Source organism: Giraffa tippelskirchi, chromosome 7 (genome assembly GCF_054371585.1).
Source record: "Giraffa tippelskirchi isolate mGirTip1 chromosome 7, T2T-mGirTip1v1.2.pri, whole genome shotgun sequence".
Taxonomy (NCBI): domain Eukaryota; kingdom Metazoa; phylum Chordata; class Mammalia; order Artiodactyla; family Giraffidae; genus Giraffa; species Giraffa tippelskirchi.
Genome location: NC_137281.1, coordinates 150,933,689 through 150,961,066, shown reverse-complemented (window position 1 = coordinate 150,961,066; position 27,378 = coordinate 150,933,689). Strand labels below are relative to the sequence as shown.

The 27,378-nt window shown below is 38.7% G+C and overlaps 1 protein-coding gene across 12 annotated transcripts in view; it reads right to left on the bottom strand.

Annotated features, from left to right (window-relative positions):
- Positions 1 to 14,950: 14,950 nt before the first annotated feature.
- The window catches only part of NRXN3 (neurexin 3), a 1,799,700-nt gene continuing 1,787,272 nt past the window's right edge, over positions 14,951 to 27,378 (bottom strand). For 8 of the 12 annotated variants that reach the window (XM_081510571.1, XM_081510574.1, XM_081510575.1 and 5 more), the window contains one exon: positions 14,951 to 16,621. In XM_081510571.1, the coding sequence (XP_081366697.1) occupies positions 16,320 to 16,621 (302 nt within the window). In that variant the 3' untranslated portion in view covers positions 14,951 to 16,319. Of the gene's footprint in view, positions 17,246 to 27,378 lie in introns of all 12 variants that reach the window. The other 4 variants (XM_081510570.1, XM_081510569.1, XM_081510572.1 and 1 more) reach the window with 2 other exon arrangements.

Here is a 27,378-nt window from a genome sequence, read left to right as displayed (position 1 = left end):
ATCAAACAGAGCCTACTGGACTCACTAATTGCTTTCTTGTAAATGTAGATGTATTATCAGGCCCTCTAGAATTATTTCCTGGGCTGTAGCTTTCTTATTTAAATAATGGTTTCTGATGTCTCATGTCTATTCTTGAGAGCTGATATATTTTATATAAACTCACTTGTCCTATTGAATGTTTTACATAGAATTTGTTTATAAAATAGGTAATCTTCCTTTCTATCCAAGTAAAGCAAATACCTAACAGCAAATTATCTTTGCCCTTACATGTTTTTAAATTGTAGATGATTATAGCTGGGGTGTTTGTGATCCTTCACAACATATTGTTCCAAATGTACACCCTTATCTCCAGTCATCAGAGAGAGTCCCTGAAAATTCCTTTTTTTTTTTTTTTATTGCTCTGGGTTGCTAACCAGAGACTCAGTGTTCCCAAGACCTTAGTGAGCTACCTAAAACACTGCTGCCACTCCCTGTCCTGCATAAAGTCAGTTTGCAAGGCCTCAATTTTAATAAAGGATTAAAATCCAAGTAGATTCATTTTAAAGCAGGAAAATAAAATAATAGAATATGGGTTATAGAGGAAGGAAGACAGGAGGTGGAAGAGAGAGAGGCAAAGAAATAAGCATAATCGGCATTTTAATGGGAATAAGTAAACAGTCTGCACTATAATAAATCTCCTAGGCATTTGATCCCAGTAAACCATCTTAATCCTTAGGGCTATTCTGGCAGCAAGAGATAACTGTTGTGAAACCAAAATGTATTTAGCATAAAACTCACATTCCAATGTTTACTCTGTATCTGCTTTTAAAAAATAAATTGAAAATCCAAACTTCTTTGAAGTGGTGTGAGGGGAAACAGCCTCTTAAGGCTCCTTCTGTGAGTCACCCAGCACCTGCCTGCCAAAGCCAACACTCGAATGCCCACTGGCCTGGGGAACTGGAGGCCTTGTTAACTGAGGCCCTTAAATCCACTCTTTCATCTGAGCATTGTTTGACCGACTTGAGCTGCGGAAAATTTCCCTTGTTTGTGTACATGCAGAGGGCTTTTTGGTAAGGGGAGGACTTTCTGGAATCTCATTTTCAGAGGTTAACAAAGTTGACTTCAGTAGATCAACAGTCTCATCTCAATAGACTTATGTGATGGAAATATCAAAGTCACATGTCAATGCTGACCTATAAAATCCTTGAATTTAAAAAGACAAGAGTTATTTTTCAGTGTTAACTATGACTAAAGAGTGATTCAACTTCTTGTTTCTCCTTTCTTCTCCTAACAGACCACCAGCTTCTGTATACCCAGTATTCTTCATAACACACACTTGCCAGCTATTGCAACATAACATCAATCTGTCTAATTATAAAAGCTATTGCCTAGAGTGATGTTAGTTAAGAGGCAAAATAGGTGATTCTCAACTTAATCCCCCTCACAGAAAGAGCAGCTAGCAACTATCCATAGACAAAATACCTTTGTGAAGATCTCAAAACCCAGGGGTGAGGTTAAAGCACCCCATTGGACCACAAAAAAAAAAAAAAAGAGAGAGAGAGAGAAAGTGTTAGAAGGTAAGAGAAGTGGTTTCACTCTGACTGCAAGACACTTCCCCTGGGCTAGTGCAACACCGCATTGAAGGGGCCCCTTTGGATATACAGTTCCTCCACTGGGAAGAGAAGAGCTCCAGGTAGACATCCAGCTTCTCGAGCACTATGGGGTGCTTTCAGGGAGACACACTTATGTACTGCCTTACATGTATCAGTGGGAAATCAGCTAGAGAAAGAATGGGATGGGCCTCATAGCAATGTGCTTATGGATCTTGGAAGATCACATTCCTGCTGCTGTAGTGCCCAACTGCAAATCCCAACTGGCGGGTCTGCTCTTCTGCAGAACTGAACCGGTGGCCCCATCTGGCCAGGTAGGGCAGTTACCAGGATCAGCCTTGTTTGGATCCACAGCTGACAGCTTGTTTTATCCAGAAAGCATAGTCTGGAGACCCACACTGACAAGAAAGCAAGACAATGGCCCAGGCCAACTACTAAGCATAGCCTTTAGCCCTGGCAAACCAGGAAGTCTGGCCAGAGATTCTAGGCAACTTCACAGCATCTCTACAAGCTGAACTTGGACAGGAAGCAAGTCTTTGGCCCTGCCAAAGATATTCTCCAGCCCTTTCCAACCAGGAAGCCTGGCCAGAGACATCAAGCAGCTCTATAGCACATCCTGTGTCCCACCAGGATAGGAAGCAAGTCATCAATTCCACCATCGGTTGAGACAGGTTGGAAGGAAGAGGGGAGTACTTCTTTAAATATGCAAATAGTAATGCAAGTAAAGATGATCATGAAGAATCAGGTACACATGATATCACCAAAGAAAATTAATAGAGCTCTAATAATAGACCCTAAGGGCTTGCCTGATAGCTCCATTGGTAAAGAATCTGTCTGCAATGCAGGAGACCCCCATTCGATTCCTGGGTTGGGAAGATCCCCTGGAGAAGGGAAAGGCCACCCACTCCAGTATTCTGGCCTGGAAAATTCCATGGACTATATAGTCCATTGGGTCACAAAGAGTCAGATATGACTGAGTGACTTTCACTTAACAGACCGTAAAGTAATGGAGATCTATGAACTGTCTGACAAATAATTTAGAATAGTCCTCCTAAAGTAATTCAGTAAATTAAAAGAAAATACAGACAATGAGACAAAATTAGGAAAGCAATTCATGGACCAAGTGAGAGTTCAACAAAGAGACAGAAAAGCATAAAAATTAAAAGGAAATGAAATCCTAGGAACAATGACTGGAGAATTAAACTTGGCCAAGCAGAAGAAAGAATGTCTGAACCCGAAGACAGATTAGGTGAAGCTATTTATTCATAACAGGAAAGAAAAAAAGAATGAAATCTTGCATGAATTATAAGATATTATTACCACTGAAAGAAAAATCTACACACTACTAGAGTCTCAGAAAGAGAAGAGAGAGGCAGAGAAAGGGGCAGACAACTTAATTAAAGAAATAAGGGCTAAGAACTTTCCAATTCTTAATGTTTCAGGATACAAAATCAACATGCAAAAGTCAGTTCTCTTTCTATCCATTAAAAATAAGCTATCTGTAAAAGAAATACACAAAAATAATCCCATTTTAATAGGATCAACAATAATATTATACTTAGAAGTACATTTAACCAAGATAGGAAAAGACCTTTACACTGAAAATCAGAAGATGCTGATGAAATAAATTTAAAAAGACACAGATAAATGTAAAGTTATCACATGTTCATGAATTGGAGAGTTTAATTTTGTTAAAATGTCTCTACTACCGAAAGCCATGTATAGATTCAATATAATCCCTATCAACATTCCTATGTTATTTTTCATGAAAATAGAGAAAACAATCCTAAAATTCACATGAAACTACAAAGACCTTGAATAATCAAAGCAATTTTGTGAGAAAAAAACAAACAAACAAAACTGGAGGCATCATTCTTTGACTTCAAACTATATTACATTGCAATATAAAGTTATTGAATACAAAATTATAATAATCAAAACAGTATGGCACTGGCATAAAAACAGACACATATACCAATGGACAGAATTGAGAGCCCAGAAATAAACCCATATGTATATATTCAACTAGTATTTGACAAAGGAGTTAAGAATACACAGTGGAGAAAGCACAGTCTCTTCAACAAATGATTTTGGGAAAAATGGATATTCGAACGCAAAACGTTGGATTTGGACCCCTAATTTATACCACTAAAAAAGTTAACTTCAACTGGATTTCATAGCCAAAAACATCCCAATACCAAGCTCTTTTTTTGACAGTGGTTTTGGGGATGTTTTTTGGCTATAACACTTCAAGCATAAGCAACAAAAACAAAAGTAATGAAGAAGAACTACTCAAGCTAAAAAACTTCTTTCCAGCAAAAGAAAAATTCAACAAAATGAAAAGCCAGCCTACTGAATGGGAGAAAGTATTTGCAAACTATATGTCTTTTAAGGAGCTAATATCCAAAATATATAAGCAATTCTTAATTCTTACAAGTCTATACAAGAAAACAAATATGATTAAAAATGAGCACAGAACGTGAATAGACATTTTCCCAAAGAAGACATACATATAAGTACCTGAAAAGGCACTCAATGCAAATCAAAAGCACCAGGAGATATCACTTTATGCCTGTTAGAATGGCAATTATCAGAAAGACAAGAGAATGTGGAATGAGAATGTGCTGGTGAGAATGTGAAAAAATGGGAACCTTTGTGTTGGTAGGAATGTAAATTGGTGCAGCCACTATAGAAAACGTGTGTGTGTGTGTGTGTGTGTGTGTGTGCGCACATTCACTTGATCAGTCATGTCTAACTCTCTGTGATCCTATGGACTATAGGCCACCAGGCTCCAATGGCCATGGGATTCTCCAGGCAAGAATACTGGAATGTGTTGCCATTTCCTCCTCCAGGGGATCTTCCTGACCCAGGAAATTAACTCATGCCACCTGCGTCTCTGGCACTGCCGGTGGACTCTTTACTGCTGAGTCATCGGGGAAGCCCAGAAAACAGTAAGGGATTCCTCAAAACATTAAAAATAGAACTACGGTATGATCCAGCTATCCCACTTTGGATATATATCCAAAGGCAATGAAATTATTGCTTCAATGATATCTCAGATACCTATACCTGTACCTGCATGTGCTGTAATGAATGAATTCATATTCATTCACATGAACTCATATGAATTCATTAATGAACTCATTAATGAATTCATAATAGCCAAGCCATGGAAACAACATAAATGTTCTTAGACAAATAAATGGATAAAGAAATGTGATATGCAAACACACACACACAGAGGAATGTTATTCAGCCATAAAAAGAAGAAAATCCTGCTATTGGCAACAGATGGATGAAACTTGAGGGCCTTTTATAAGTGAAATAAGTCAGGCAGAGCAAGACAAATGCTGAATGATCTCACTTACATATATAATATGAAAAAGCAAATCTCAGAGAAGCAGAGAGCAGACTGGGGGTTGTCAAGGGTGGAGTGGCAGTGGGAAGACAGAGATGTTTGTCAACAGACACCAGCTTGCAGGTCTATGATGATTATGTTCTGGAGCTCTAACAAACAACGTGGTGACTACAGTCGACAAGACTATATTGTATTCTTGAAACTTGGTAAGAATGTATATCTTAAATGTTACAAAAAATAAGCTATAAAATGTAAATCAAAGTAAATGAAATGTATTTTAAGTACTTATTTAAGAATAATAAAATTTAATGATATTCATTTAAGAATAAAATGTATTTTATTTATAAAATAAATAAAATGTAAATCTTAAACGTTACAAAAAATGTGAAGTGGTGAATATGTTAACTGAACTCATTGTGGTGATAGACACACATGTATATAGTATACATACAATATATACATGCATCAAACCAGCACCTTGCACACTTTAAACTTACACAGTATTATATACCAGCGATATCTCAGTATAGCTGGAAAAAAATTAGGATTCATCAAAACAAAAAATCGAAAAAGCTATTGCTCTAATGCATATATGTTATCAAATTGCAGCTTACACCTGCCAAGTGAGGAAGTCAAGAAAGGCCTGTCCAACTACACAGACATGTGACTTCTGTTTTTACACTGTACGTTAGGGAATTCATGCTTATAATATAACTGTTCAAGGAAGTTTTAAGTTTAAAAGGGAAAAGGGAAAAACAATACATAAAGATCATCACAAAACACCAGCACAGTGGTTAAAGTATTTTGCAATTATTACAAGTATCTTATTGATTTTTTTTTACAAAAGAAGTGCAGGCTGTGTGTGTGTGTGCGCTTATTTGTTAACATCCGACACTATTTCTGGAACGGAAAGGTGGGGTGGTTGGGAGACAGGGAAAGAGGGTGGAGAGAATTATCTTAGAGGCTCTAATTTGGACCTACCTTCTGAGCAATTACAAACCACAGGGATTTAGAAACATCTCTTCCGCTTCTGCTCTCCTCCTCTTGCCCACATTTCCCTCCTTATTTGGTTTATAAGGAACAACTATTCCAGTTTTCCCATTTCCAGTTGGACAGCACAGCAGAGCTGCACAGCACGCCGGGCAGTCCCACAGATCTGTCTCTTGCTTCAACAGTGCTTGGAAGAAAACAGATCCAGGGACGCCCCTTGCCCACGCTTTCAACCACCCTCCGACCTTTTTTCCACTCACAACGACAGAGGATGAGATGGTTGGATGGCATCACTGACTCAACGGATATGAGTTTGAGTAAACTCTGGGAGTTGGTGATGGACAGGGAGTCCTGGCGTGCTGCAGTCCACGCGGTTGCAAAGAGGCAGACACGCCTGAGCAACTGAACTGAAGCTGTGGACTCAGCCACTCAGCTATCCTTGGCCACTGGAACCAGCCAACACCATTCTTTGAGCTTAGCTCTTTATTACCCATCAGCCACGAGATCCCAGATTCGTTAGAAGCACCCCACCGAGGTGGAGGCTCTCGCCCACGGACTAGTCCACACGCATCTGCAGCCTCTTACACCTACCTCTGTCTGCGCTTCTCCATGGTGTGGTTCTGGAGGGTGTGGGCCACTTTTTCTGCTAACTGGCCGAGGAGAAGCACGAGGGTTCCAAGAGCATTTCTTGAAAAGTGCAAAACCAGCAAGGTGACCTCACTCTCTTCCAGGACAAGCAGAAGGTGTCCCAACATGAGCAGGATAAAACCCAGGATGCTGGGAAAGCCTTCATTTTCATGGAGATAAACCTGAACCAGGGCCATGTGGGCCTGCACTGCCAGCCCAGGTTCTGTGTGCGGAGATGCACCTCCCTGGCTTCCGGGAGAGCCGCCCCCAGGAGCAGCAGCTGAAATTCATCAAGGAGATGTGACCGCCTGACCAACCTCCACAGGCCGACTGGCCCCCAGGTGGGGTTGGGTGGGTATCTCTTCAAAAGTCTCAACTTCAAACACAACTGGGCTTTCCAGGTGGCTCAGTGGTAAAGAATCAGCCAGCAATGCAAGAGATAGGGATTTGATTTCTGGGTCAGGAAGATCCCCTGAAGAAGGAAATGACAACCCACTCCAGTCTTCTTGCCTGGAGAATGCCATGGCCAGATGGCCCAGGCAGGCTATGGTCTATGGGGTTGCAAAAGAGTCAGACATGGCTTAATGACTAAACAACAAGCACAAGTAGTAGCAGAAGCCCAGTGGCCTTTGAGGAGCCCCTGTGGTGTTAGAGCTTCTTCCTGAAGCTCCTCTCTGCAGTCCTTGGCAGTTTTTTAATCACCCTAGAGCCTTCTCCTAAGCCTTGGGCCAAATGGAAACAATAAAGCTCTTTGCAGAAAAAAAAAAAAAAAATCTCCGAACAAACAACCCTGATGCATGCACATACGCACATTTTCCTGGGTGATGTATTAACATCAAAAACTACACCACAATACTAAAGACATTTTAGTTTCTTCAGTTTTAATGACACCCTTAATTTAAGCTACCTTGTACTCCACTCCTCACCCTGCCTAATTGTCCTTCCTTGAAAACCTAGACCACCTATTTTTGTTTGTTTTAAGAAGAACACTTATGTATGGTCTGCTAGATACCCCTGACCCTCTCACACACACACACAAATATATTAAAAATAAATAAACAAATAAAATGGACAAACTGCTAAGTAGAGAGTAAAAACAGGAAAATGGTTTACTTGTTGAAACCTACTATTCTACTTCTCATTGCACTCCTTGAAACCAAGAAACAAGAGTTTGTGGTGGTTCTAGCCATGTGTCCTAACACTTATTTGAATTGGTGGTGGAAAAGAAGATACTATTAAATGGTCTATGAATAATTTTCTCTATCTCTCTCGTAATAGTTCTATGATGGAAATTCTAGGCCAAAACTTGCAGGTGAGTGAGAGCAGAGAAAAGAAAAATCACAATTTTCAACAGTGGAACAGTGATAACATTTTAACTTGAGAATATACTTAATGAACTATCTCTTCTGTGTAGACTCATGCAAAATCAGTGTAGCTATAGCTATTGCAAATACCCTAGGGAAATATGCTAGTAGCTTTGTGATCACATTTCTAGAGGTAAAACTGAGAATTTTTTAGCCTCCACAGGTGCAAATGAGTAGTATTCTCCCTTATCCATTCCCTTGAAAGAGAACATGGATTCTATTCCAATATGTCCCATTTTACAAAAGATTAAGCAGCTGTATATAATCTATAGACTTTTTTATTCATTTCAAAAAGTGACTGAGCACTGTTGAATTGAAATACGTACAAGCTGAAAAAATCCTTTCAGTTTTCAAGCAATCTCATTAAATGGTGAAGAGTCTACTTAAATTAATCTTGTCTTTCATGTTGTCATTGAATAAAGAACTGGAATCGTGCCATTAATTGTCCATTGGAAAGAACGTTAGGTTTAGTTACTCTGAAACACATTGAACAAGAATAAGACTCAGGTCAAGAGATCCAACAATAACTATACTTTTAAAGCTTCTTTTGTGCTTCTTAACACTGTGTGGTATTAAAAAATATTCTTTCATGAAGAGGTGGGCACAGATAAAACAAGAATAGCAAAATATTAGTAATTCTTCAAATCAGGTAATGAATAAATGGGACTGTTATAATATTCACTTTATTTTTGAAAATATTTGGAAACGTTCACAGTAAAAAGTCAAATTAAAAACAAAACCAAAATCCACAGAGATCCATGGCATGAAAGAAGGGACTGTGGTCCTCTCTGCATCGGAGATGAAGGTTTAGGTGACTGGGTTATCATTTTGTTGATGAAACAGGTCGAGTTAATTACTACGTTTACCACTACTCATTGATCCATTGGAATGCAATTAATACATTGATCTACTGGCTTAAAGCTAGGAAAAAGGTTCAAATTTATTTATTAGAAAAAAAATAATTTTACTGTAATTTGTGACTTTATGCTTTATGTGCATGTATAGAAGGATTCAAATTCAGTTCAAGGTGATTAACTGAACAAATTTATAATTTAAGAATGGTCATGAGCTTTTAAGTATACAACCTGTAGGTACAATGTTGTACAGCAGATCTCTAGAACATATTCATCTTAATTGAAATTTTATGCTTGTTGACTAATAATTTAAAGAGAGTAAATCTCATGTTAAGCATTCCTACCACAATAAAATAAAATACTAAAAATACAAAATAATGCATATCACTCAAGGGGTGAAAGTTTCTCTGGAGGCCTCTTGACTTGTGTTTAACTGACCAGCTGTCACAGGAAACCCGAGGACTAGAAACCCAGGAGAAGAGTGAAAAATCTTAGGATGTGAGCCTCTCTGGGCGTAATCCAAGCTGGATCATTTAAGTAGAGAACTTTAGTGGTAGTAAAGGGAAAGCTTTGCTGATGAGCAGGCAATTGAATTTTATATTTTCTTAGCAAAGGAAAGAACTCAGGAAATAGAGTGATTGCCTATCCTAAATATTTATGCAATTTCTGGTACTGGCTAACCATGCAAGTAGTAGCCAACTTTGATCTTGCCTGAGTCAGGTAACAAGGTCAAACTGTAATAATGATCAACTTCTATTAAGGTTTATGATGTGTCAGGTATAGATGAAGCATTTTTCCATGCATTATTTTATTTAATCTTTCCTGACAAACCTATACAACAGGTAATATTATAATTTCCTTTTATAGGAATGATAGCTGAGCCTTAGGTACACTAAGTAATAATCCAAAATCACAGCACCAGAATACACACCATGGCATTCTGACTCTAGAACCCAGGTACCCAACCACTAGAAAAGTTCATAGTCTCTTGACAGTCACACCATTCATTTACTACATCTCCAAATTTTGGTCTGGCTTCCCTTTAGCTGTTCCTGTCTTCTAGGGCCTCTCATACAACCTTAACACTGCTTTCAAATCCTGGTCCCCATTCTTCTTACAATCCTATCCTGCTCTGTGGTTTACTTCCTCTTGGATTTATTTGCTGTTCTATCTAGCACGTGCACTCATATCAAAGAGGCTAGAATTGCTTCTGAATTCCTGGACTCCTTTGAGCCTTGAAAATTTTCACTTTACCAATTCCCAACACCATGCGTATCTATGGTAGACTGAATTGTGTCTGCCACCCCTCAAATTAATACGGTGAAGCCCTAACACCTAGTGTTACCGTATACGAAGGTAGGATCTTTAGGAGCTAAACTGAAATGAGGTTCTAAAGGTGGGAACATGATCTGATAAGACTGTGGCCTTATACAAAGAGGAAGAGAGATTGGTTCAAGATGGCAGAGTAGAAGGACATGAACTCATCTCCTCCACGAGAGCACCAAAACTGCAACTAGCTGTTTAACAATCCTTGACAGGAGGATACTGGAAACCCACCAAAAAAAAGATACTCCACATCCAAAGACAAAGGAGAAGCCACAACAAGATGGTAGGAGGGGCACAATCAAAAAGAGATCTCTTCTCTTTCTTGCACATGCTCAGAAGAATAGTCATATGGGGACAGAATGAGAAGGTGGCCATCTGTAAGCCGGGAAGAAAGCCCTCACCAGCAAACAAACCCTACTGGATCTTGATCTGGGACTTCAGTCTGCAGAACTGTGGGAAATAAACTTCTGTTGTTAAGCCACCTAGACTATGGCATTTTTTTATGGCACCCTAAGTAGACAATATAACATCTTATTACCTCTTTCTTAGCTTCAAATACTCTGAAAAAAAAAAAAAGGTTGACATTGAATTATTTCTTTAGAGCTACCATTATGTAAGTGAAAGACCTCTAAATTTAGAACTGCAAGACTGGATTTTAAGCCATGAAATAAAAAGAAATGTTGCAAAATATGAATTATTACTATCAATGCCAGATGAAGTCAGCCAACCTCTTCCTAACACTCTTCATTAGCTGCCTTCTGAACAGATTGCCAACAGACTTCTGTCTTGTGCTCACAGCCTCATTATTAGGCACATAACTTTGCCATCAGTTTACCTAGAATATTGAGGCTTTGACTATAGCTGTCACAACTTCTTTCAGTTTCACTGCAATATGTTCCTGATTCCATTTCCTCCTTTATTGATATATCAGAAGAACAATTCACCACCTCTCTGTTCATAGCAACACTTCTATCCAGAAACTTGATCACTCCAATAATCTTATATATTCTTTGAGACAGTATCAGTATTGCCAACCGCTTCACTAACTCACTAGCCCTTGACCTTGAGAACTATTCAAGAGATTCTCCCATCTCTCTCTTCCCCTCATTGACAAATTCCCAAAACCTTCAGAGCCATGTCTTCCAATAGTGTAATTTATACAATCTGTGACCCATCCAAATTATTGTTTTGACCCTACTGGCTCCTAGTTCAATACTTTTTTTTTGGAATGGCATGTAGCCCTGATCTCTGCCTATCTATTTTTTCAAGGGTTTACCTAATACATCAGCTCCTCTATGAAACCTTACCTTAAGTAATTTCTTCTGAACTCTCAAAGAACTTGGTTTGCACTATTTTGTTTGACAGTTCGTTTGAACAACCCTTAGTAAATTATAAACTTATTAATGCTCTCAATTAAGACATAGTAATCATTCAATAATGCCTAATGAATACATTAGCAATCAAACTGATCTCAAACAGTATCAGAATTTCAATTCAACTGGACAAAATAGAGGCTTTTAGAAAAAAATCCAACTTCAACTTGAATATTAGTGAACAGATCTATACAAGAGATAAAAAGGCTTAAACTTCTCATTTCCATTTTCTGCTTTCATTGAAATAAAACCAATAGTAGACTGACTGGCACATAGTGTTCAGTAAATGTTAGTTGAATTATTGAAAGAGTAAATGCTTAAAGTGGTTCTTGGATTACACTGAATAGTGACATGTAGAAAGTTTATGGACAGAAAGCTAATAGAGGATTTTAAGGTGTATCTGTGGCAATAAGCACTCTGTGATTCGGGCAGCGTAGAAGACTGTCCTTTGAAGCAAAAAATAGTTTACCATTTGAAACTATGGTACTTCTACTGAAGGAGCTGATTGAAGTAGAGTTTTATAGGGGTATGCACATTTCTGGTATAAAGCTCAAGGAGAGCTCAAAGAATCAATATATCACTGTGATTTCAACTGTAAGAGGAATAAAAACAATTATGATGTTAGGTAATGAAATAAAATGATTGTTTCAGGGATCTTCTGTGGACTTTTAGGAAGAATTTTGGATTTTTTTTTTCTAGGATAATAGCAGGTGATTAATAAGACAATTTAGCCATTGCTGTTTGAGGGCTATGGGCCAGTCACTGTGGTTATAACCAGGCACTTACATACAGTGAGCTCATTTAATTACAGAACAACACTAAGAGGAAGGCAATATCATTCCAATTTCATGGATGAAGTTACAGTCACTGCACACCGTACTCAAGGTTTGACAACTGACAAAGGACAGACCCAGGATTCACAGCCAAGATTTATGAACTAAGCTTTTCTGATTTCAAAGCCCATGGTCAAAGTTAAACACACTGGAAAGAGATGGTACAGTCTCAGTATTTCCTCGTGGAGACAATGAAAAAGTACTTCTGTTCATGGACATTAACCAAAGTATCTGAGCAAATGCCACTTAGATCTTGGTAACTCTACTCTATTACCCATCATCTGGAAACTTCTCTGGAAAGTTTAACATTTTATTAAATCTATAATTCCTTTGCTTACCCCAACTTCTAGCCAAGTTAACTACTTTATGTAAATTATCTGAGACAGGAATAAAAACAGGAGCTTTTCATAGTTTGATATCATTAAGCTTCATTATCTATTTCCTTGATAGTCAATAATATAACCATTCCATCAGTGAAATCTGAAGGAACAGGGTTAATCATATTCATTTTTAATTATAACTCTTTAAAAACTGTAACCAAAATATGGCTATGCTGCTGCTGCTGCTAAGTCGCTTCAGTCGTGTCCGACTCTGTGCGACCCCAGAGACGGTAGCCCACCAGGCTCCCTTGTCCCTGGGATTCTCCAGACAAGAACACTGGAGTGGGTTGCCATGTCCTTCTCCAATGCATGAAAGTGAAAAGTGAAAGTGAAGTCGCTCAGTCGTGTCTGACCCTTAGCGAACCTATGGACTGCAGCCCACCAGGCTCCTCCAATCCATGGGATTTTCCAGGCAAGAGTACTGGAATGGGTTGCCATTTCCTTCTCCAAAATATGGCTATAGTACAGGTATTTAGTTAACCCATGTTTCTAGATCATGATAAAAAATGTAGAGTATCATGGATTATCCAATTGGCAAAGTAAGCATGTGCTTAAGGAACCAGCATATCAAGGACACCTGAGATATGACAAAGGTTCCAGCTGTAATGAATGTTACAGAATTTTGTAATCTGAAAATCTAGAAAGAAGCTGTTAAAATTTAAGCACTCACTTGATTTAGTGTTTTTGTGAAAAATTCAATATGGCAGGAGGCTTGGAAAGAAGCCACCTAAAGCTCTCCGGTGCTTCAGATAGGAACATGGTTCTGGAGAACTGTTGAAAGTTTGTTAACTTACATAAAATACTTAAAAGTTACCAAACACTTTAAAAAATATAGTATCTAATAATTTTTTTCCAGAATAAAATGCTTCTGTAGTCTTACCTGTTTATAATGTAATAACAATCATTATGTAAACAATAATAATAATCTAAATAATAATGCCTCAGTTGACAGACAATAACTGCTTAGCCCACAAGTATATCACTTTTGATAACTTTAGATAAACAATTAGCTTATAATATTTTATTTCACATGAACATGGTCCTAGCTTACTTAACTTCTAATATGATGATCATATTTAGCCCCAGTGCAAGATCTTTTAATAAATGTTTGGAAAATAAAAATGCATCATCATACAAGGATTGGGAAGAACATTTTATTGCTAAGCATATCCTTGAACGAAAATGCAAATATGAAACAAAAGAGAAAAGGAAAAAAAAAGCAGTAACTTCACAACATCATAAAATAAATTTCTTAAGAGTTTGCTCATAAAACAACAGGAATATGATAGAAGCTCACATACAGAATGCACATGTTCCCATAAAATTGTCCAAATAGAAACTTACACTTAAAGGAATATAACAAATGTATTTTTACTCAAATAAAAAAATGTAAAGAAAGAAAGCAGGAAATCAGTTCACAAGACCTCAAGACTCCAAGAACAGCAATCTTTTACAAACATCGAGATATAATCAACTTCATATAGGTTGGGCCATTTAGGTTATCTAAAATCGTGCTTTGATACCTCTTTATAATCCTGTCTTTTTCAATGATAACAAAATAATCCAAAACTCTTAACACATTGAAATTCCATACACATTAGTAAAGGCTACCATCATTGAGATCGCATTTTTTGCCCCACGTCTTTAAGATATTTTCTCAAAGTCAAATATTCATGCAACTTACAAAGACCAGCAAGAGTAGATTTCTAAATCTAAACAGCTGATTGATTTTCATCTGTACAAAAGGAACTGTATATATCTGACCCTCCAGAGGACACATTTCATTTTCGTGTAAATACTTGTCTTGCTTTGTCTCTTGCTTTTGGGTTAGGTATGGCCACACAACCAGTTTATTGTTTTACTGTACATTGTTTCCTCTTTTCAGAAAGAAAGACAACTGGAACAGAAACCAAACAAACGGAAATAAACAAAGGAAAGAACAGTTCTCAAAGCAGTATGTACACAGGTGGCTAAGGAATTATACCAGCAAAAATGTAGTAAAATATGTAAACAAAATCTGAGAAGAGTTTTTTTTTATTCTCCTTGACACAGTTAACTGTGACAAAACTAAAACTCACACTTTCTTCACATTTTAAGGTTTACTTTTTTGTTGTTTTGTTATTTTCTTTGAAAACAACATTCTCATTCCACTTCAAGATTTTAACAGTTTTCCTGCTTCAGTCATCCCATCAAACATACCATGATAAATATATCTGTATATATATTTATTTATATATATTATACTATTAAATTCCATTTTTTTGTGTGTCACAGCAGCTTTATTCATTTGTTATTTATTTATCTTTAGAAAAGATGGGTGAAGGGAGACATGAGCAAATGGAAGGATAGAGTTATCTGTAAATGTCAGGCTGGAAAATTAAATCACTAGGAAAAACATTATCGTGTTGGGGGCAGGGGAAGAACTATGAGTTTTGCACTCTGTCATGCCATGTCTGGCTTGTGTGACCTTTTGTGGTTCTATCACAAGTTGAACTCCCCTATTGTCTGTTTTGATTCTTTAACAGACTTCTTGTATTGTCTTTTCTCTTATATTTGCATGCATTTCGATCAGTCACAGATCCAGCCCACCCCCGGCCCCCTTTCCTAGGAAAGGCTCTGTTTTAATTTGTGAGGCTTTCTCCTTTACCTCAGTTTGGCTGGGCTCATGGACAGGAACAATATTGTTATGTGAAGCCGATAGCTCTGAGAAAACCAGCCCTAACCACATCTGTTCAGGGTTTGGGTGGCAAATTCTGAATTTGATCCTGAGGGACCAGCTTTTCCAATCAAAACTATCACCCATCCCATGATTTTGCTATGTGTTCAGCAAAGCATCATATAGAAACAGACAACAGATTCTAGAAACACCACAACCTGATATGTAGAGGGAACACCATGGTAGCTTTTGAGTTCATATGGCAATAGTCTCTTACTTTTGTTTTCTGAGATTTTTTTTTCTTCTTAACTTATGTCTTAATTTATGTCCAATTATTTTCAAAAAATAATCAAATACCCAAAAGCCATTTTTTTCCCCCTCAGATCTTGAAAAGTTACACGCACACTGGCCAGAACCAGATAAGGGTGGGTTTTTGTTGTTTTTTTTTAACTTTTTTTTCTTTTCTTTTTTTTGTTTTTTTGTTTTTTACATAATTAAACAAACAAACAAAAAAACATTATTACAGTCAAGCTTCACAAACATTATTACAGACTCACTTGGAGTTATGAAACAAGTAAGCCATGAAGTCTTCTACCTTGGGTGAAAGGTCCTCAAGAGAAGGAAGCTTCCAAGTCTGCGAAAAGTTGGGGGGCCGAGGGAGGGGGGAGCCACCTGCTCGCTCCAGCGTGCAAAAGTGTGTGCTGGCTGACACAGCAGGGCAGAGAGAACTTTCCGTCTCCGAGCGGCGACTGTGTCAAAGCAGCCCGTGGCTTGAGCCTTCTCAGTTAGGTGCATCCTGGTGTTCTGTTCACCAATGGTTTTCCCCACCGGAGTCACGGCACACACAGCCCCGTCTCCTAGAAGAGTTCTGACCCCTGCGGAAGGCTCAGGTTTCCCAGTACACGCGCGTCTGTGGGCAGAGGAACGACCCGGGCTCAGCTTCGCGCACCGGGAGCGGCGGCGTGGCGCCTACACGTAGTACTCCTTGTCCTTGTTTTTCTGTTTCTTGTGGCCGCCCTTCGAACTCGGTGGCTTCTCCTTGAGCAGCGTGCCGTTGCTCTGCGCTGAGTTGCTGATGTAGTTCCGCGTCTCGTCTACCTGGTAGGAGCCCTCGTCCCTGTTCCTGTACTTGTACATGGCGTACAGGAGGATCAAGATGCAGAGGGCGGCTGCAGCCACAATGCCGACGACCATCCCTGTTGTGCTGCTGGACTCGCGGATCACCTCTGAGGCCCCCGGGACCCGTCTGACTCCCGGCTCCGTGGGGTTTGCTGTGGGCACATTACGGAACATGGGGGAAGTAATTAGTGGGCCCTTCAGTTTGGTGCTGTCTAGCTCATAGGCAGTGGGCAACGGAAGCAAGACTAGATCAGGCTGGGGTTTGAGCTCACGGTTATTCATTTTGCCAGCTGGCAATTTGGGCACCATCCCAGACGAGGAGGAAGCTGTGAAGCGGATCAGCTCAGGGGACAAAGATGTGGTAGTAGTCCTACTAGTTTCGGAGGCTTTGTTAGGTCTAAAGTCCTTGGATTCCCACTTGGGCGCATGTGCTTTGTAGCCACCTTCGAAGATTGAAGTGGAAAGACTCTTATCTGTTACCAAGGAGAAGGTGGTGTAAAAATCTTCATCATCAGTAGGGGGCAGGTTAGAGTCAAAGGTTTCCCCTGAGCCATACCCAGATATCACCAAGCCATCATCATCACAACCATCGCTGCCTTGGTCCGACAAGCAAGGTAACCCCGCCTCAGAGGTCATAGACAGGGAATCTTTGGTGGTCTCAATAATGGTGAGGAGGGGGCGGAAGGTAGGGGGAAGTGTAATGGAAGGTGCACGAGTAGCAATAGGAGGGGTAGCTAAAGGGTCTTCTACAAGAAGAGGGATAACTAATTCACCTCCTGGGATGGAAAAGAAAAAAGAGAAACAGAATTAGTACATTTGTAGAAAAACAAGTCACAGCCATGCTCACTGAATGCAGTTCATAGGTCACATCTCAGAAATGATAATGAGAGCCTTGGATGCACATCCAGACCCTCTCTACTTGCAGCCTAATAGTTCTAGGCTGATTTAGAGCCCATGGTATGCCTCTTGCCACCAAAACCTGAAATTCCTAGAGTGAGGGCTTAGATATTTAAAGATACTCTCAAGTAATTATTTAGATAGAATTCAAATAGGCTTTTTCCAGGATCTGCTTATGGGATGATGACATTTAACTACACCATTGCAGATACTCACCATCAATTGTGCGTGTGTGTGTGTGTACATGAACACATGCATGTGATTAATCTGTAATCATTTCTTTATTTTCTTCTTGGGCTGCTGCTGCTAAGTCGCTTCAGTCGTGCCCGACTCTGTGCGACCCCATAGACGGCAGCCCACCAGGCTCTTCTGTCCCTGGGATTCTCCAGGCAAGAATACTGGAGTGGGTTGCCATTTCCTTCTCCAATTTTCTTCTTGGGTTTCTACTTATTTGCTCCCATTAGGATGAGAATGACAGGCTTTCCATGTCACTGAGATCAAGATCAAGGAACACAAAAGAGCTTATCTTCAGTACTTTATAAGTCACTACTTTTTATTTCACATTTATCAAGTGTAGTCTTCGTTTACTATAAGCTAAGTAAAGGGAACTTACAGAGGTTGAAAATGTTCTTACAGCAGGCCCATTTTGACTATGCTGTTCCAGAAATTCCTCTGACTATAAAACAACAACTAGTTTTGTATTGGTCTAATGTTATATTCATACATTGCTTTTATGTTATATGCGATATATGCTGAGCAGACACTAGATTTTAAAAATACCCAGCCTACATATTCATGACTTACTGGAAACTTACTTTCAGATCCAGAAATGTAGAGAGAGCAAAGTGAATTTTTAAGATCAGTGATTCTCATTTAGAGTGGTAGATATTTATCAGTTTACCCACAGACCCTCATTACTGCCCTTATACTAGGACTAGGTCAGGAAAGGAAGTTAGGAGAGTTCACTAAATTATAGTCTCTGCAAATCATGGTTATCACAAATATTCTGCAGTGGCTGTTATTCACCTAAATGTAGGGCCAAGCTTATTATTCCTGTATGTAAGCAAGATAATCCTGTGTCTCTTTATAGGGTTATTTTCAAACAGAGAACGAATCTCAGGAAGTCACAGTTCATGTCTTTCTGTTAAGTTTATTTTAAAAATTATTCCAACTATTGTTTTTAAAAATCTTCTAGCAGAGATGGCATGATGAGTCCCTGCCGCAGTTAGTCTGCTTTCACCCACATCAGAAGCTTTCATTCTCTGACAGAGACACTGAGTCAGGGAGGTTGGCAACAGTGTACCTGATGCGTATCATATGGAAGGGAAGGCGCAAGAGAGCATGGTACCGTCATTCCTGACCTACCCAACGATGTTACATATGTGGGGAAATAAAACAAGAACCTTTCTGAGAATCTCAAGATGATATTTTGGCCTGTGCTCTAAACCCCCAGCTTCTCTTCTAGCGCTCAGAGTTTGCAGCTATTGAGCAACTGATTTTTGCAGATTTTACAAAGCTTCAGGTTTGCTTTCCTGGGCTAGCAGGCCTATGTTTTTGTTTTTGTTTTTGTTTTTTTTTTAACAATGTGAACATATATAATTCATATGTCTTGCAACTTATTTAATGCATAATTTACACACTTTTGCTAGTTTTTATAAGTGGAATTTAGAAGCCAGGTCCCCAAAGTTAAGCCAGTCTTAAAACTAACCCCGAGGTGCCTCCTTTGCCCCCTATTCTTCCAGCCCTGAGTGTTATATTTAAGGTGATGGAAGTAGGCAGTGTTTGAGTGAAGACAGAGGAGTGAAGGCTCGTGCAGTCTGCTTAAAGATCCCCTTAGGATTGCTCAGAATGATTTTACTTGCCTTTGGAGGACAAGACAGGATTTTTGTACCCCTCTCACCGGGCTGCAGTCTATGGGGTCGCACAGATTCGGACACGACTGAAGCGACTTAGCAGCAGCACCCAGAACAAAGGTTTAGCATGGGTGTGCTTTTCTGGCACAAATACGAGAGTCATTTGCCTTTTAGAGCAAGGATAAATGTCAACCCAATATATAGTAAATGGAAAATAAACTGGGATAAAGGGCAAGGAATGACTGATTTGTTGGGAGGCAAAGTCCTGGGACAGATAATTGAATGCAAAGGCAAATTGTTAAGTAGGATGTGAGTGCCCCTTTAAGTGAGATGAAGATCACTGTCTTCCTGATTACAGAGTGGCATTCATTTGCACTTTTAGTGTACCATCTGTGACACCCAACTGGAGTCTTAACGTTTGCCTGTTTTTTCCTCCTGTCTTTTCAATCCTAGCTAAAGCTTCCAGAGTGTCTTTGCTGTTAAAAAAAAAAAAAACCTACAACATCTACACACTGCCCATTCTGCAGTTGAGTCACTTCCACTTTCCTTGGTGTTTCACTTCTCATTCAACACCCTGAAGTGAGCATCTCTCTTGGAGCAGGAAAAAAAAGTGAAAATCATCCTTTTCCTGATGGGAAGGAAAGAAGGTCTGGAAGCTCACTAATTCACAAAGAGCTTCTAAAAGTTGATAAGGCCCTTTTGTGAAACGGTAAAAGCTTATTTCAAAACTAAAATGATGGGTAGGCTGGTGCAGAGTTCTAATAACAGAATCTGTTAAAACTGCTAATCTTCAATTTTCTTGGCCAGGCTGCTATTAATCCTAGTAGTTGTGATAAAAATGATAAATTATGCCCCTCCTAGGGGCTTTTGAGCCTAAAACCTGGTAATGCTTAATCAATGAAATTGTAGAAATTTCCATAGCTCCCCTCTCCTGGCATCTCAAGGAACTGGAAGAATGTCTTTAGTTTAAAAAGGAGTCCACTGGGGTGTCGGGGTTGGTGTTATAAAGGGGAATTAGAGTGAATATAGGTGGAAATTTTTACATAACTGTAAACGGGAAAGGTGCCTGGGACAAGTATATGCCATTTTTATATCAAATTCTCTATTTAAGATGACTCTAGGGTCCAGACGAGTCCAAGGGCTCTCACATCATTTGAGATAAAGAGGCGAGGGATGTGTTTCTCCCATCATTAGATCCTTACTAGAAATGGCTTTGACTGCAGAAGGCTATTTAAGATTTCATGTTTATTTGTGTTAATCCAAAGTCACTATCCTCAGAAATGTTGGAGCAGCTGATAATTTTTTTTTCACTGCCCAAAGACCATGAAGTCAGTGATCTCTCAGATGGCCATGCTTACAAAAGTATTCACAGAAGCAACAAGCTTAAAGTCATCAGGAGCTGCTGGCAGAGTATTACAAAACCTGTAATCCATCAAAACTCTAATTTCCTATTCCGTCCCCAGAAATTTTCTTTGGTTTGGAATAAGAACTATCTGTTTTCCTTAAAGTTAGCATTTTAAATCAGGAATATATACTCTTTTTTGACAGGGTTGTGCTTTTCTTTAAACCAGAGAGATCACTCGGGATATAAAAGGTCTATTTTAGCCCTGAAGGCTGCCCTGCTTTTTTGCTTTATGAGTGTATTTATAGATATATAATTCATGCGTCTAGGGCTGATATTCAGCAAAAGGGGCTCTCTGCCATCGAAAAAGACAGTGTATTAAAAATTTAATAGAACTCTTCTGAACTGTGAGAATGTTGTAGGTGATAGTGATGTGGTGGGTCATCTCAAAACACAAGAAAAGAAGCACAAAGTTTCAAGATGGCTCTGATCTTTGCCTCTCAGGAGATATCTGGGTCTTAGAAGTCACAAAAATATGAAAAACTGGTGACACTGAAGAATGAGACCCTGGGAGAAGACACCATGCTCCAACTCCTTCAATTTCTTTTTATCTGTGCTTAGGTTCTTTATCTCATCTCTTATTTGCCTTTTTTCTAATTCTTTGCTGGGAAACTCACGCACAATGGGGAGAAGTCATTTTCCCCCACTAAATTAGTTATTGAATTGTATTCATTTAGTCATTTGGTGCCACAGAAGTATGTCCTTGCAACACATCCATATCTGGAACCTTGGAACCGTGAAGCTGTTCTTCAACTATCCTCAGGAAAAATAGTCATGGGTAGACATAGCAAGTCCCTGGGGAGTAGACACTGGAAAATTTCAAGTGTCTCAAAGGGACTTAGCTTTTAAATTAGCATTTTAGTGAGATGAGAATCTTTAGGCAGGACATTTTCCCCTTAGTTTATCTGACATGGATTTGATTCCAAAAGGCTACAGATTCTATTCTTTTCAAGATATGCCCAGATAAGATGAGCAATAGCCCCTTGATATCATTGTGTGGGTGTGCATGCTAAGCCGCTTCAGTCGTGTCCAACTCTTTGCAAACCTATAGACTGTAGCCCAGCAGGCTCCTCTGTCCATGGGGATCCTCCAGGCAAGAATACTGGAGTGGATTTCCATGCCCTCCTCCAGGGGATCTCCCCAAATTGAACCTGCGTTTCCTGCATTGGCAGGTGGGTTCTTTACCACTAGCACCATCTGGGAAGTGTAAAAGGAGGAACGTCTTGTGGAGTTTTTCATCTGTATATTGATTAAGAGTTTTGCCTTTGAAATCACTCAGACTCAGGTTAGCATCACAGTTTTCTGGTTTACTAGCCCTATGAGTTGGTCAAATTTATTAAATTCTCTGTAAAATGGAATTAATAACACAGCTTACCTCAAGCCACCAGTGTAAATAATAATGATTCATGTTACTGTCACTTAAAACGCATGTTAAGTATTTGGCACAGAGATGACTGCTATTCTAACATGCTAGCTACTAGTAACATTTCTACTAGGTGTTTTGGGCCAATAAACACTGATACTATTGATTACTTTTTTTCTGACCATTTTTAATAGAGTAGACTCTTGCTGAGGTAGAAGTATAATAATATAGGATCTAGATAATTAAGGCTATTTTTAATGCAGCGTTTGAAGAATGATTTATAATAATCTCAAGAACTTGTATTTAAATGACTAGCCTTATATCAAATGGACTTTAGCATCTTCAACAAAAATAAAAGGTTTCAATTAGATAAAATAACACTCCATTTAGGAGATTCTTAGTTTTAAACCTAATCATCCAACATGTCAAACAGTATACAATCATATAAAGCAAGGCAGATAAAGCCCACTTATGGATGCTGTTGTATTAGAAACATATCCCTTATCCATGCTTCAGTTTGATATTTTTGCAATAGTAAATGCCAATGCCTAAAATTAGAGTGAAGCAAGTAACCTCTTTATTTAAAAATTCTATAGCACTTCTTGCTGATCTTATGTTTCCTGAAGTGCATAATTGATCCAAATACCTTTAAGGGCAAGGGGTATTCTCACCGTAGAGTCACACAAAATGGTAATACCTACCGAAAACATTTCCTGAATAAAACTTTAGGTGTGAAAATCATCGTGTTTCTTCTTGAGAAAATCTTAGGATCCTTTTAAAGCTTACCTGATTACCTTGAGGGAAATGGCAAATATTAATAGAAAGGGAAAAGGAAAGACAGACAGGGAGGAGGGGGGATTGGGTGCTCACTGTGCGTGGTGCCTTTCGCCGTGGTTAGCTCTGTACCTTGGAAGGCAGCATTATCATATTATCATAGGGCAATACTTAAGATATCTGGGATTCATGATGTCTCTATTCTCAATAAGCCTGATTTTGTAGCTTGCAGTGATGGTGATATTTTAATCCTGGAAAAAACAAACTCTACCATAGTCACTTGAGAGTATCTTATTTCCCCTGTGCTGAAGGAAAATAAAATCAGGGACTGATTTCCCCAAATGTTTTTTAAGGAGTTAAATTAGAATGTAATTACCACTAATAACACTTGTAGTTAACTCAATTAATTTTCTTCTAGGGTACAGGCCTCCCATAGGTTGTATCTAATTTTATATCCCACTGTAGAGACTACCATTACTTTCAAAGGTTTAAAAGTTGGTTCAGGCAAAGAGGTCAGGCGTCCCTTGGATGGTAAGAACAATTTACCTATACTCTTCCACCAAGAGTAGAATTCACATCAATTATTAGGAGCAATTCAGCACAAAACGTAACAGTGAAAATTAAGCAAATAGACACAAATGAAATAAAATATTTGCTATTGTCTTAAAAAAACATATAGTAGAAAATAAAACCAACTTCAGGGCCAAAGTAAACTAGAGGGAAAGAGAGCAAATAACATCAACATCAAGGCATTCACAATGTAAGGAAGGACAGAAAGAAAAATAAAAGCAAATAAAAAAATACAGGTTGTTGTAGAGAAAATAAAGAAATAATTTCCATATAGACAAAATAATTTTTAAAAAAAGCATACTGTATTAATTTATAGTCAACTTACATCAACAAATTGCCCGCATGTTTTTTGGCATGAAAGAAAAATTTACAAAAGAAAGTTGTGTAAGAATGTTCTTGGACAAACAGAATTGCCACATTCTTGTAACTTGCTTTTTTTGTTGTCATTTCTTTTAAAACTTTTGAGCAAAATGTCTAATTTTCAAATATAATAATTTACAACAGAGGATGATACAGGAGGCACCAACACATACACCCACACCACATAACATGAAAAGAAAAAAAAATCTGCACTTTACCAATTTTTTTTACTTTCAGGGGCTTGGGAGGGCATCAGTTTTGAATTTGAAGTTATTCTGATCGTGATGATTTAAAAAAAACTTTTTTTTAAAAAAAAAACCTGTTTAATTTTATAATTTGCCTTTAAAAAAATCTATGGATCTAGAGAGTTTTGAATGAATTTCTGCATTAGTATAGGTTCTCAGATATATATTGAGTTTAAATCTTTTTGTCTTTTTTTTTTTTACGAGTTTTAGAATTTCTCTAATTGAAGGGGATGGATGACAGCACATAAACTTGAACAATGCTAAGGAAAAGAGGGGGATGGGAAGGGAGGATGCAGGAAGGGCGGGGTCATATCTACGAGTGAACCACGCAAGAGATGAAGATGAGGGGAGTGAACGTGTAAGTGAGTCGCCATGTCCATGTAAGGGCGGCGCGGAGTGATCTAGCTGCATTAGAGCTTCTGGCTGTAAGGAAGGGATGGGCAATATACAAAAACAAATGAGCCTACACATGCCCATCTACAGAAATAAAGAACAGAACTCTAACACTGACAGTCTCACACACCCTAAGCTGCAACTTCTTCAACATGCACTTATTCCAAAAATCATTACAGTTTCATTAAAGATTTTCCAATAATAAAAGCAGTTAAACTTTTGTCCCTACTAAAAGTAGCCAAGATACATGAAGTAATAATAGCAATAATAATAATAAGACTTATAATAATGATCAAAAGGTTAAAAGCAAAAACAAGGAGACTAGGTTTATGCATTCAAGTTGAAAAACTTCATCGGCAGCCACACAGCCCCATCAAGAGTTAGGGGAGGGGGTTAGAGATCTTACTATGTGACTGAAAGACAAAGTTGTGCCGGGAGCCCGCTGGCTGGGTCATTCATTACTTCCTTCTATAGGAAGGGTACTGTCTGAGTGACGTCACCCATCTTTCCCACGCGGCCCATGGCGCGTGTGATTCTTGGTGAGACTGGGCTTATGTGAAAGATGTGGCTGTGGGAATTCTGCAGCTGAAGTTGTTCCACATTTAAAGAGGGAGTGGGGGAAAGTTGCAGAAAACAATTCATAACTTTTTTTTTTGTCATAGTTTTGGATAAAACCAAATCTAAAGATCCAGCAATTAAAAAGAAACACATCAATATATATATAGATAGATATATATAGTACAAAAAGCACTTAATTCCCAAACAAGAAGGGAGCAAAGAACAAAAAATAATTTAAAGAAAAAAGTAGTTCACACACTTTCAGAGATGAACAACCAGATGCACACGCTGAGGAGGCACAGACAGAGCAGTCAGGGGACACTTTTGTTGTTGTTGTTTTGTATTTTCTGGCTTATTGATTCCCCTTTTGGTGATAGCCAACGTTAAAGACAAATTTTGCATTTTCTTTGAAAAAGAAAGTTTGCATTTTCTTTCAATTTTTTTGCTTTTGTTTTGCTTTTTTTAAAAAAATAAAAAGGGCGTGCAGTCTGGATGTACGTCCTAACTAGACATTTGAGAGAGAAAAAGAGGCTAAGACTGACAAATGGGTAATTGTCTATTATCCTGTCACTGCAGGAATGCTAACCAAGTTAATACATGCTAAAAGTAAGTTGCATTTAGGGAAAATAGAAAAACAGAACAGCGAGCTGGGGTCGGGAAGAGGTCAGCAAGACAAATTTGAGAATAGGAGAAAGGTATTGGATTTAGTTTCATGCCTTTCCAGTAGGGGCAGAGGGCATCCCAAGACTTCTTGCCAATTGCATTCTTGTAAGCATGTGCATGGATATGCGTTCATGTGTTGGGAGCTGAAGTAGAGCCTGGAGAGGCAGCAACTGAGGTAAAAAGTACATGTGAGTTCGTGAGTTCTGCTCTAGGAAACTTAGCCGGGATTCATTCACAGTCTCAGAAGGCACATTTTGTAAGACAGAGAGGGGTCATCATTAACACGGCTCCATGCACGTGTTCTTGGGCTTAGCCAAATTGACAGGGTACACGCATGACAGTTGTGTTCATCACATGTACCTGATAAATGGAGAGTTTGGTGCTTTTTCTAAGGAACAGGAGCAAACCTCCGCTCTCCAGTCCCTCTGCTCCGAAAGAGCACAGTGACACAGAGTCAGTAAGCTATAGGATCGTCAGGAAGCGAAGGTAGCTTATTTGAAGGACATTGGGGGAAACTGAGCCCGTCTTCTAGAGACCGTGCGGGAAACAAAATGCTCCATTCAACCTACAGTGACAGAAAGAGAAGAGAAAAGAGTGTGTGTGTAGCTGTGTGTGTGGCTGTGTGTGTGTGAGAGAGAGAAGATAGTGCAGAAAGGACCATAGCGAAGGAGGTTTTAGAAATGGCCTCAGCCTCTACTGGAAGAGATCACAAGAATTACATCGAATAGTTTATCCCCGTGAGAACATTAATTGTCAACCAAGGACTGGGAAACCCGGGTAGGAGAACCGCAAAGGCGAGACACTTGAGGGCGCCTGGTTCTGACAGCCAATCCCACCTGCTCCTAGGGAGTTTTGGGGGTGACTTTGACAAATAGAATACATTGTGAGGAGGAGTCAGACTTCTGTCCCCTATGGGACGCCCCTTTTATTATTTTATTTTAAAATAATTACAGTAATGTGTCCCCATGGGTCAGTCCGTACCAAGATTTTTAGTCTCTGGTTTTATGTGAATCGTTATTCTAGGAACTTCACAAAGGACAGCTGGAGGTTTTAGGAGGAGGGAAAAAAATCCCAATAATATAGGAAAAGAAAAACCCTTGTTGCCATTTAGTTAATTTTTTTTGAATAATTATACTTTTAACATTGAATTTTATCGTATAACAAAACCCCATAAATGTTAATATTGCCTCACAAAGCATCAATTAACTTCTGTAGAACAAAGTTTTAATAACATTCATAAGGGCAGTTTTTTGTTTCATAGGCAATTTTGTAGGAAACATAAGTGATGTAAATCTGAGATACCTCCAGGTATCATACTCCTGCAAAATGAGAGGTGTTTTGAAGAAGATCCAGCAGCAATTTGAGTCTCCTAAGGTTTGTACTGAGTAATTTACCTATTTCAAAATTGCCTGTTTTAAAGCTTATATAAGTAGGACACCATTTACTTTCTGGAAATCACTGGTTTGAACAATTGAACATACCAAAATTTATGGTTGTCACTTTGAAAATAAAATAATATATGTATTTTTTAAACCCATGGAAGCCACAGTTTCAAATGAAGCCAACACAGTGCTATATCAGTGCATATACATTTTAGAAGTCAACCAGCAGTTAATACACACAAAGCTTGTCTGATTTCTAACATAAGAGAGAAAATAATATTGCTAGTAGCTCATAATCAGGTCACAACTTCATTTTCATATTTCATTACATATCTACACTAGGTTTTTATTACCAATAACTGCATGGTTCTGTGTTATACGCCTCTACTGAGTGTTAAGAATGCTTTGGGATTATATTTGCCATTGAGAACAAATAATACAATAATTTG